Source organism: Scardinius erythrophthalmus (genome assembly GCF_964197995.2).
Source record: "Scardinius erythrophthalmus genome assembly, chromosome: 5".
Lineage (NCBI taxonomy): Eukaryota > Metazoa > Chordata > Actinopteri > Cypriniformes > Leuciscidae > Scardinius > Scardinius erythrophthalmus.
The window spans coordinates 14,884,677-14,896,411 of NC_138225.1; the positions used below are offsets into that span (position 1 = coordinate 14,884,677).

The following is an 11,735-nucleotide window of genomic DNA, read 5'->3' on the forward strand; positions in this document are numbered from 1 at the left end:
AATGTATTTTGCATTTTAAGACTGGCACCTGTTGGCTTAAAGGTCACTTATATGAAAGCTGTTAGTTTAGAGGTTGTGACACTTAAAGCTGTTGGATCAGTAGGTGCTGAAGTGGCAGGTGGTCCTCTATCACCTCCTAACGTTGGGCTTCGACGTAGCGGACAAGTTGAGGGTGTACGGCAGATGCACAACAATGCCCCCCGCAGTCAGATGGCCACTGAGAGAGACCTGTTGGCATGGAGCCGGCGCGTAGTGGTTAATGAAGTCCAGTCTGGCATTTTCAGGTACGAATATGACAATTAAACAGTTTTCAAATCTGAGATGTGATTAGTGTGGTCAAACTGAATTCAACTGGTAGTGCAATATTGTATGTATACAGTGTGTAGAATATGTTACATCCAGAATTTATTATTTAAAACTAAGAGAAAAATAGATTGAATAAAGACGCAACATACTGAATGGATTAGTTTTGTGCTGGCTGTGCAACTCCGTTTCTGCCTCACTTTTGCAGATAACATGTCTTTGCGTAATTTTTCTCAGGTTACGTAAGAGCAAACCATTAGTCAACGAAGCAAAAAAGCTAAAACTAGCAGCTACTATTGACCCAAACAATTGACCCCTTTGTCTGCAATCTAAGATAAAAGATAAGGATTTAAAAAAAAATAAGTTATAAGATTTGAACAATATACATGACTTTTCCATAAGTCAGCATATGGACACTAAACTATCCATGTAGGTTTCTTGTGAACAGCTTTGTGAGCTCAAACCCTGACGTGATGTGTTTGTGTTTGTTTAGAGTGATGGAGGACAGTAGGTTTGCTAAAGGAGAGGTGGAAAGGAATTTCTACAACATTGAGAAGAAGAGAAAATCTGCACCCACAACAGGAGTGAGTTTAATACACATATGCACACAAACAAAGATGTCAGATGTTGTTCATTTCTACTGTTTGTTACTGTTGTTTCTTTTTAAAGATATATTGATCTTGCCATGAAATTAGCCATAGATGCTGGTATGGCAATAAAAACAAACAAACAAACACACAAACATAGTCACTTTTTACTCTGCCAGTCTAGAGTAAAAACCTCACTTTCTCCCCATCTATCTGTAGAGTGAGCCGGTGGGTAACAGCGTCCGCATGTTACGAAGGCCTCAGCGCAAGGCTCAGCAGAGGAGACACACATATCAGACCCGCTCGACTCGAGATAGGAGACGCAGCTCAAGCGTGCTCTCGTACACCCGTAACGAGGAAAGTGAGAGAGAGTCCGACAGTGAAGCAGAGGTAAGACAGCAATTTGAGTTTGGCCTCAAACTCTGCTCATCTTTTATAGGCCATCAAGATAAACGTTTATTTTTATTTTTTTCAGCGCTAGTTTTGAAATGCTTTATTAAATATGCAACATTTTTGTATGTGTGCACCTAGCAGGAAGAGGACCAGAATGAGAACAGTGATGGATCATCAGATGGTGAAGCTCAGTGGGAGAATGACAGTAGCTCCAGGTTCAGTCTCCAATTAGTCACATATATTTCACAACAATATCAATAATGCAAATGAAGCCTCGTGAAGTTGGTCTAGAACTGGCTTAGGTTTAAATTTTTTTCATTTTTAGTTTTTAACTTCATATGGAATTAAACAAAGTCTAACAACATGCATTTTATTTAGGGATTCACAATTTATTGGCAGGTATTAAAGATTTTATTTATTGGTATCATTCTTTTTTTTTTTTTTAAGGGTTACTTCACCCAAAAATGAAAATTCTGTCATCAATTACTCACCCTCACGTCGTTACAAACCCGTAACTTTCATTCATCTTCGAAACACAATAAAATGAGCGATTTCCGTCCCTATCAGTTTATATGTGAATCAAAGCCTCAATTCAATTTGTTCATCATCATCGAGTCTCTTCAGAAAATTTGGGCTAAACCGCTCCATTCATATCGATTAGATCGCGGCTCAGATTATATTAAATATTTTTATGTGTGTTTCGAAGATGAACGAAAGTCTTAGGGTTTGATTTTCATTTTTGATTGGACTAACTCTTTAACTTAAGTTATTTCTTAAAAACACAAAAAGATTTAACACTGAATATAATTTTTAGCAATTCTCAAATTGAGCATTCATTAGGCAAAATAGTAAAATTACTTTAAAAGTAGTACTGTTGTATATTTATTAATACATTTTTTGTTTGTTTTTAGTAGTCTTTCAGAATGAGTTGATTTAGTGTTTAACTTAAAAGTCAGTGAAGTTAATGACAATTAGCTCTGTTTGACCATGGTTTCCATCTTTTGATTTTGCTGTTTTTTTTGCTCTTTCCTGTTTGAATCTGTTTTTCAGTGACTCTTCCAGTGAGTATTCTGATTGGACGGCAGATGCGGGAATCAACCTCCAGCCCCCCAAACGAACAACCAGAAGGCCGGCCCCTGTCGCCGGGAGCAGTAGCTCTGAGGATGAGGAAGGGACAGGGCAGGGAGAAGGGGAGGCTGAGAGAACGAGTAGACGGACTGAAAAGAAAAAGAAACTGAAACAGACTAAACAGCGTGTGAGCATCCATTCATCATCCATTCATCCATCCATTATCATTCATTCATCCATATTTTTTCTATTATAATAATGTGTGTCCGTGTTTAGTCTGTGCCTGCTGGAGAATTAGAGGAATGGTTGCCCCCCTCTTGGATCATGGAAACAATTCCAAGACGATCACCTTTCGTACCTCAAATGGGAGATGAGGTGAGTTCCTTTAAATATAGACATGCTCACTAAATGACCAGAAATAAGTACAAGGATTTGCATTATGCATGCATCTTTCTGCAGTCATTTCTCTCTCTGTCTCTCTGTAGTTGATATATTTCCGTCAGGGTCATCAAGCATATGTCCGAGCCGTGTGTCGTGCCAAAACCTACAGCATGAATCCTCAGAAACAGCCCTGGAACCGCTTGGATCTCAGGGTAAGAAGTTAATTTCCTGTCTCGTGAACATTCTCACTTGTTATTAGGCATAATCTGGTCTGCATCACACGTGGTTGACCCATTCTGCAGGCAGACCAACAGGAACATGTATGTTGTTTGTTTGTTCTTTTAGGATCAGGAGTCTGTAAAAGTAGTGGGTATTAAATATGAAGTCGGGCCGCCAACTCTGTGCTGCCTCAAACTGGCCTTCCTGGACCCCACCTCAGGGAAAATGACCAATGAATCCTTCAGCTTGAAGTATGTATGCTTCTATTTGCAAAAACACACACTTGTTAGATTTTTTTGTTAGATTTAAAACAAAAAAAATACTAAAATACTGATTAATAAATGTAATATGGATGTTACGATAAGATTCTTCATGAATATGAGATTATAAATGATGGCTGTCTCTATCTCTCTCTTTAGGTATCATGATATGCCTGATGTCATTGACTTTCTGGTGCTACAACAGATTTATAATGAGGCCAAAGCACGAAACTGGCAACCTGGTGTGTTTGTGTTTTAAATTGTGGTGCATGCAAGAGTCGCTGAAGCTAGTGCTCAAGCTTAGGATTTGGTTATGAACAAACCTCTACCCAAAGTATTGAACTTCAGTTTGTTTGCACTGAGGCTATAAATGATGCCTCAAATCATGTGGTTTGTTGAAGAGAGGTGTGCTATTACTTTTCGTGATTGAGCTTACAATTGCACTTCGCTATGTTTTCCAATTTCCACACACTCTACGCTTCAGATCGCCAGTGACAGACTTATGTGTGTTAGATAATTATATTTGGCAGCAGCCCACAATCCATTTATTTATCCTGACTTCATGCAGATTACAGACCTTTAACCTGAGCCATACAAGAATATCATAGAGACTTGTGGGTGGGCTTTTTTGATTTGAGCCAGTAAACGACCACCCAGAACATGCTATTAACTACATAGCATCATGCTATAAAACACGCAGAATGCCTTAGTGACTGCATAGCATAGGTTATTATTCTATTAATGCTGTTGTGGTAAAGACAATAGTGTGTAGGTTTCTGATATGTAATGTTATGATGATCATAAATGAACATGTAAGTTGCAAATAACAGTGATGTATATGTGTGTGCAGGTCACCGTTTCAGGAGCATCATTGATGATGCCTGGTGGTTTGGTTCTGTGGAGTGTCAGGAGCCATTTCAGTCTGAATATCCAGACAGCCTGTTTCAGTGCTACATTGTCAGGTACATGGGTTTGATGCCCGCTTTACCAGAGTATGAAGTTAAACCTTTTGCTGATTATTGCTGTAAGTATCAATAATTTGTGTGTTATTTTGCAGGTGGGATAATGGAGAGAGAGAGAAGATGAGTCCGTGGGATATAGAGCCCATACCTGAAGAAGGTACTGACACACTTTACTTCACCCATGAGCTCTGACCGTAAATCAGCATCACATTCTGGCATGTCTAATGGCGTGATTGACTGTCCACAGCTCAAGTCCCAGAGGATACTGGGGACAGTGTCCCGGTCACAGAGGACGAGCTTCAGTCCCTACTGTACAGCCCACGGGAGGGAGAGTGGGGGCTGCACACACGAGATGAGGAGTGCGAGAGAGTAATCGTGGCCATAGATCAGCTGCTAACGCTCGGTATCACAAGTGCACACAAACCACCCAAAGCTACTTTTTGTATTAATTTAAAAACTGATTAAAATTCAGTAAAACAGTCATTTTGTGAAACATTATTGTGATTTAAAATATCTATTCATAATATAGCATGTTCCTTGCTTTAATTTTATTCTTGTGTGTTTTACAGATGTGGCAAAGGCGTTCTCCTGCCCTGTAGATTTGAGGGAATACCCGCTGTACTGCACTGTTGTGGCCTATCTCACCGACCTCAGCACCATCAGAACAAGATTAGTGAACCGTTTCTACAGGTATACTCAGTCCTTTACCTCACTGATAGCATTATCAGACAAAAATGAGTGCCCCGTTCTTCCAGGTACACACACAGACAACTGCTGAAGTTCTGACGCCTCTGTTTGTATGTGTAGGCGAATCTCAGCACTTATGTGGGAAGTGCGTTACATCGAACACAATGCTCGAACATTTAACGAACCACAGAGCCCCATTGTCACAGCAGCGAAAACGGTCAGCGACGTCCTGCTGCGTTTCATCAGGTCAGAGAAAACACGATCACTTACACATTTTTACATTACGATCCCCCTGGTTCACCTGCTGGGCTCAGTGACCATGCTGAGCTTTTTTCATTTTTATTGTGCATGTGTCTGTAGGGATCAAAGTTGTACAGATATTTTGGATCTGCACAATAAGATGAAGACCGAATTCAGCAGTGCAGAAGATGAAGAGGTGAGCTTGGGAGTCTGTGTGTGTGAAATATGTGTGTACAGAGCTCAACAATAAGTATGTCTACTGACCCAGGACCAGTGTCCCTAAGCTTTGGGAAAGCTGCGGCCTGGTGTATATATTTTAGTGTGAAGATGAACTCTTCAGCGTCTTTGTTTGTTTTCTAGGAGACTGTGGATGTGGACTCGGACACTCCCGGCACCTCCACTGGTCAAAGGGTGAGACATTTCAAGCACATGCATGTTCAATTAAGCTTTGTAATCTACTTATTATGAAAGCGTTTTAGTACCAGGTGTTTTCTTTAACCCCTCCCATCATTTACAGAGGTCCAGTAATGTGCCTCAGAAGCGTGGCGTGGTCCTAGATATAAACGCATGGCACAGACAATGCAAAGAGCTTGTGAGGAGAATGATGGCAAGCCCAGATTCAGAACCGTTCCGCCAGCCTGTTGACCTCTTCATCTACCCGGTAGCTCATTCTTCCCTCTACGTTCTATCATTCCTTTCCTTTTTCGTCTTATCCCTTTAACGTGATGTCTGTCACTTCTTGTATTCCATGTTGGAGATCTTTCAGATCTAATCTTTTTCTCTCTGTATCAGGATTACCGTGATATTATAGACACTCCTATGGATTTGGGCACAGTCTCTGAGACCCTGATGGGTGGGAACTACGAGAATCCCATAGAGTTTGCCAAAGATGTGCGGCTTATCTTCAGTAATTCAAAGGCCTACACGCCCAACAAGAAGTCTAGAGTAAGACCAGCACCCTTTTTTCCAGCTCTCCCGCTATAATACTCATCACACTTATAATCAAGCAATACGCGTTGTTAGGACGTTGTTTAGCTGTTTTAAATTCACTGTAAACCACAGCTTCACGGGGCTTTTTGCTTTTATAAAACAATTAGTCCATAAAAATATTTATGTTAATATTTGGGCGCAGTGGTGCTGTAATACTGATCTAATGAGGACACGGGTGTATGGTTGTGGAGTATTTTACAATGGCTTCAAACGCGGCTCAACCAATCTGAATCAATGCCTGGAACTATCAGTTTCATAACATTACTTTTACATTACTTTACAATGAATGAAATAATGAGATGTATTTATTTTCTTACTACATGTACACTACCGTTCAAATGTTTTGGTCACAGCCTATTGTTTAAAAAAATAAATAATTCAAATGAAATTTTTATTCATTAAAGAATTCTGAAAAAATATTTCCACAAAAATATCAAGCAGTACTATTTCCAACTTTGATAATAATATGAAATGTTACTTGAGCAGCAAATCAGCATATCAGAATCATTTCTGAATGATTATGTGAGACTGGAGTAATGATGCTGATCCATCACAGGAATAAATTACATTTTTAAATATATTTAAACGATTACGAACATAATTGCTTTAATAATATTTCACGTTATAACCGTTTTATTTTAATCGCATATTTGCAGCCTTGGTGAGCATAAGAGACTTATTTCAGAAACATAAAAACTACTTCTATACTATTAACGACCCCAAATTTTGAAGAGTAGTGTATATGGTTGATATACATTTTTTTTCTAATATTGTTGTGCTATTAAAGATACCTTTTATATATTAACTAAAACAGTATATTGCATATATGTTTTAGGCCTTTTGACAGTTGATCCACTGTATGACTCTGATATTGCTTTTTATTTAGATCTACAGTATGACTCTGAGTCTGTCGGCGTTCTTTGAGAATCAAATCATTCCCATAATCTCAGACTACAAATCTGCTGTTCAGAATCAGCGTAGGAGTCAACAGAGACTCAATTGCAGCAAGAGATTGCAGAGTTCCCATCCCAACAGGTAAAAAAAAACATGTACACTCAATGTCAAATCATGGTACAGAGTCCACACAGATTGTTCTTTTTCTTTTTTGTTGATCCGTTTTAAACTTTTGTGTTTTCGGCAGCCCCAAAGGAAAGCAGAAATCTGTAAAGAAAACCTCCCTGACGACTCCAAAGTCCCGCTCAAGGAAATCCTCTCAAGGTGTGTAAGAGTCTTAGAGATGTTGTAATTACCAGTGGGAACTTGGGTTTTCTTTGATCCCTGACTTTCCAAATTGGGGTTGTCTCAAATCAACAATAATGGTAGAATTAGGGTGACCATATTTTAGTTTTCAGAAAAGAGGACGGGGGCGAGGTTGATGGGCGGGGTGTGGTTTGGGGAGGCGTGGTTAAGGGGTGGGGGCGTGTTTGGGGGTGAATGCATCAAAAAATACTTGACAAATGCATTCACAACCTTGCAATTATGTTATTGTACATTAATACATAAAGTAATACATCCTTTCCATTCAATGTTTGGCCCGCAACAATGGAATACTATTAAAAAAAAATTAACATTTTTTACATGACACTATTTCTTTTCATGGCCATAGTTTAAAAATCTACTACTAAAATAAAAAAATCTACTATACTATTTCAGTAAAAAAAACTATTTCAATCATCCTGATGTTCTCTTGTAGCCTATACTTGCATCTTATCTCGCACTTGACCGTAAACTGAAGCGTCGAGTCACACTGCTAAAATTCTGTGAACGTAAAGTCCGCCTACTTTGATTTGATTGGTCATTTCAAAATATCTGACATTGACGAGTAGTGACAGACCAATGAGGCTGAGATGAACACACACACACACACACAGGCCTCTGTATTCTGAGGTGCTCTCTGCTTCCCGCTGCGGATTGAGGAACGTGCTGATTATAACAAGACGGGGCGAAGCCGAAGTCGGTTTCATGTTTTGTGTTCAAAGGCAAGCGTGTATTTAAAGTACATGCTTAATGGCCCAATGAAAAATAATGAAAACCAGGACATTTTCATCAAATATATTTTTATATATTTATATTTTTTATATTTATTTGAAACCATATATATTTGGTTTAGTAGTAGTCAGCTAGCCACCTTTTTTTTTCATGGGAGACTCAGTGTTTGCTTCTTTCACCAGATTTGAGTGTTGCACAAGCTGATGAAGACAGTCAGCCTTCCTCTTCATCCTCATCCTCTTCCTCCTCATCTTCCTCGTCCTTTTCATCAGAGCATGCAGGAGCCGACCGAGTTACACGCAGCCGAGGTACACCAAGCAAAACCTCAGGTACACAAACAAACATGCTCTACCACTCAAAAGTTTGGGGTCAATACTTTGTTGTTTTTTTTAAAGAACTTAATACTTTTATTCAGCAAAAATTTATTATGCTGATCAAAAGTGACAGTAAAGAATTTCTCATGTTACAAAAATCCTCACATCAAAGAATCCTGAAAAAATGCATTTGTGTCAGCAAATCAGCATATTAGAATGATTTCTGAAGGGTCATGTGACGCTGAAAACGGTAATGATGGATTAATTAATAGATTAAATTTTAAAACAAATTAGAATAGAAAACAAAACATCATTGTTTTTACCGTATTTTTGATCAAATGCAGCGTTGGTGAGCATAAGAGTGTATAATGCATATTGCAAAGAATTTTTTACCTCCTGATATTGACTGATATTGTGTCCCAGGTGGCAATGACTGCCTGCCAAATGGAGGTCGAAGTTCACGTAGGAGAGGAGCAGTGTTAACAGAAGAGGGAGAGGTCTCTGAATGTGAGAGTACCAGCTCGTCGTCCTCCTCAACATCCGCATCGTCCTCCTCCAAAACCTCGTCGTCTTCGTCCGAGAGCGACGACAGCGGGACTGAGGTGGGCGGCTTTGCAGACGGCGGCGATCATGACTACAGCAAAGCCCCGCAACAAAAACAGAAAGGAAAAGAGCCAGCAGCCTCTGTCGATAACGCAAAACGAAAACGCAAAGGAGAAGAGCAGACAACAGAACCTGAGAAACGAGCGCGGCGGGAGGACGAAAAAGAAGAAGAGGAGCCTGAGGAAGAGGAAGAACCAGATGAAGAGGAGGAACCTGAGGAGGAAGAAGAGGAGCTGGATGAGGAAGAGGAGGAGTCTGAGGATGAAGACCTCATTTCATCATCAAAAACTGGAAGTCAGAGGTCAAATCAAAGGACTCCAAAGTCAGGGCGGGTTAACACTCGTAACCAGGGACGAAGGACTGTTCTATACAACGATGACTCTGAAGAGGAGGGGCTGACGACAGACCCTCTGAATCTAGGAATGTCACGTTCTGGAAGGGTCCGTCGCATGACTGAACGTGCGAGGGTTAGCCATCTTATGGGCTGGACACATTGACATTTTATCCTCACTACAGTGATGCTGCAGGGATTTTGTTTTTAGTACTGTCTTTTTGTGACTTGTATTTTTTTTTTTTTTTTTTTACTATTGTTGTCTCCGAGACTTGATGTTAATGACTCTTCCTGGACTGTGGTGCTTTTTCTTCTCTGGTGTTCACGGAAACTACCTTGCCATCAACTAATTCGCCACCTCTGCCTTATTCTAGTCCGGAGTGGTCCTTCCATCTTTCCTTTCTTCCTCCCTCCTGAATGACTTTGATTCCCATCATGGTTCTTTTGGTTTCCATTTTCCAGTCATAAAGATGGTGCTGCTCTCCTCACTTTCTCCATCTTGCGTTCTTTTCATACTTTTTTTTACAGGGGGGTCATTGAAAACACTTTCGTTTACCATATAATTCAGCTGACTTGACTTTACTATTAAATCAGGTAATGCATTTACCTCTGTTCAATAATATAATACATTTTTGTCATATGATTTAGTGCAGGTGCAACCTCTGAGATGCATTAACTACTTCCAGATCACTTGTGCTACTCCTCGTCCATTAAATACAGACACGAGGAGGATTATGTGAAGCGTAAGAGAAAACGCACTTCTCCTCTTGTTCAAATACACAAAAACACTTCAGACTGTTTTTACAGAATATATTTATATTTTTCCACTCTTGTATGATACACTTTGATTCATTTTTATCTTGCAGTAAGGATAATATTAGTATTGATGATGTTTGCACATTTTATGTCAAGTATACGTGGCAGCTGATTGGTTGAAATGAGGTGATGTCTGAATCTTGGACTCTGGTTCAAAAATTTAATGTAAATTGAAGCCGGAGCCCTCAAGCTATCCGAGGAGCATCAGAATGGTTCTTTTTTTATCTTTTTTTCTTCTGTACCATTATCATGGAAAACTGAAAAGACTGTTATGTTTTGGACAAGGGAGACAACAAGAAAATGATCTAGTGCTCATTTAATCCATGTTAGAGTGTTTTTCATTGGTGTATTTTCAGGATCATGAATACGAAGCATAAATTGAAGAGATCATGAGTTGAATCTGAGTTTGGTTTGTGGTGTTCAAAGGGTGTATACAAAAAATGTGATTAACACACTGGTACATATCTCTTTCTCTCTGTTTTGCCCTTCTTTTACCTTTTTCTGTTTATCCCTCTTTTCTCACTTTAGTTTTTCCTGTCTCTATTGCACTGTAATGGAAAACACTCTCCATCCAGTCCCTAATCTGCTCTTCCTCACCTGTTTGAAAGACTTTTCCCAGCTAATCAGGATACAGCATTAACCTCCTCAGGCTCTGTGCTTAGAAAAGATTTGACCAGACTGAGTTTATTTTGTCTATTCTTTTCATCTCTCATGGCATTTTTTTTTTTTTTTTTTTTTTTTTTTTTGTAAGTGTGTGTGTGTCAGGGATCTGTTGTCATTGGGTGACAAAGCCTGGATCTGTTCAGTGACACTGATGGTGAAGATGGTCATGATGTTAGATGTCATAAGCTTATGTCTGTTTATTTGTTTTGTATGGGTTTTTTTATAATAAAGGTGTAAAACTGTGATTAGGCTCTACTGTCTGATCTATACAGTGTGGGTGTCTCTCTCTCTCTCTCTAATATATATATATATATATATACACACACACACACAGTCAAAGCAAAAATTATTCAGACACCAGATATAATTTGTATATTTTTTACTAGTGGGTGCGGGACACTATAGTTAATTTATTAGAGTGAGGATAGCAGAATAAACTGTGACACAGTATACTCAGAAATTCTTCAGGGATTACCAGTAAAATTAAAATAAATTTGGGACCAAAAATTATTCAGACAATTTGACCTGACCATGTTTTGCTTAAGTTTTTTTCTTTCACAATTACTAGATAGTAAATTTATAGTTTACAATCATGGGTGTTCGCTGTATCTTGTCTTACAGCTTCCAAAGTTTGTAACTCCTCGTCTGTGTATTCTGGCTCAAAACTATATGGTTCTGGATCTTGGTTTGATACCCAGTAAAATTCCTCTGACAATTCCTCAAAGTCAGCCATGATCACGAGTCACGTTCGCTACTAGCTAGTTAGTCACGTTTGTTTTGTTTACGGAACCATCAACAGGGCGTCTCGTGTGCTGCGCTAATCACTCCGCCCAAGTAGCTGTGCTCCTAAGCCTAGTGAGAATATAGTTCCCAGTATTTATACGATTAAAAATGGTCTCTGTCTCATATAGCCTTGTTATTTGTACACG

General features: G+C 39.2%; 1 protein-coding gene across 4 annotated transcripts in view; it reads left to right on the forward strand.

Annotated features, from left to right (window-relative positions):
• brwd3 (bromodomain and WD repeat domain containing 3) overlaps positions 1 to 11,076 on the forward strand; it is a 19,248-nt gene extending 8,172 nt beyond the window's left edge. Inside the window, exons 19-40 of one of the 4 annotated variants that reach the window (XM_081364854.1) lie at positions 101 to 284; positions 797 to 887; positions 1,110 to 1,280; positions 1,422 to 1,498; positions 2,334 to 2,538; positions 2,628 to 2,726; positions 2,837 to 2,944; positions 3,078 to 3,202; positions 3,371 to 3,453; positions 4,062 to 4,173; positions 4,269 to 4,330; positions 4,421 to 4,576; positions 4,743 to 4,863; positions 4,981 to 5,106; positions 5,221 to 5,296; positions 5,461 to 5,511; positions 5,618 to 5,761; positions 5,893 to 6,045; positions 6,977 to 7,125; positions 7,232 to 7,308; positions 8,262 to 8,408; positions 8,817 to 11,076. In XM_081364854.1, the coding sequence (XP_081220980.1) occupies positions 101 to 284; positions 797 to 887; positions 1,110 to 1,280; positions 1,422 to 1,498; positions 2,334 to 2,538; positions 2,628 to 2,726; positions 2,837 to 2,944; positions 3,078 to 3,202; positions 3,371 to 3,453; positions 4,062 to 4,173; positions 4,269 to 4,330; positions 4,421 to 4,576; positions 4,743 to 4,863; positions 4,981 to 5,106; positions 5,221 to 5,296; positions 5,461 to 5,511; positions 5,618 to 5,761; positions 5,893 to 6,045; positions 6,977 to 7,125; positions 7,232 to 7,308; positions 8,262 to 8,408; positions 8,817 to 9,493 (3,194 nt within the window). In that variant the 3' untranslated portion in view covers positions 9,494 to 11,076. The remainder of the gene's footprint in view (positions 1 to 100; positions 285 to 796; positions 888 to 1,109; positions 1,281 to 1,421; positions 1,499 to 2,333; positions 2,539 to 2,627; positions 2,727 to 2,836; positions 2,945 to 3,077; positions 3,203 to 3,370; positions 3,454 to 4,061; positions 4,174 to 4,268; positions 4,331 to 4,420; positions 4,577 to 4,742; positions 4,864 to 4,980; positions 5,107 to 5,220; positions 5,297 to 5,460; positions 5,512 to 5,617; positions 5,762 to 5,892; positions 6,046 to 6,976; positions 7,126 to 7,231; positions 7,309 to 8,261; positions 8,409 to 8,816) is intronic. The other 3 variants (XM_081364856.1, XM_081364855.1, XM_081364857.1) reach the window with 3 other exon arrangements.
• The last annotated feature ends 659 nt before the right edge of the window (positions 11,077 to 11,735 follow it).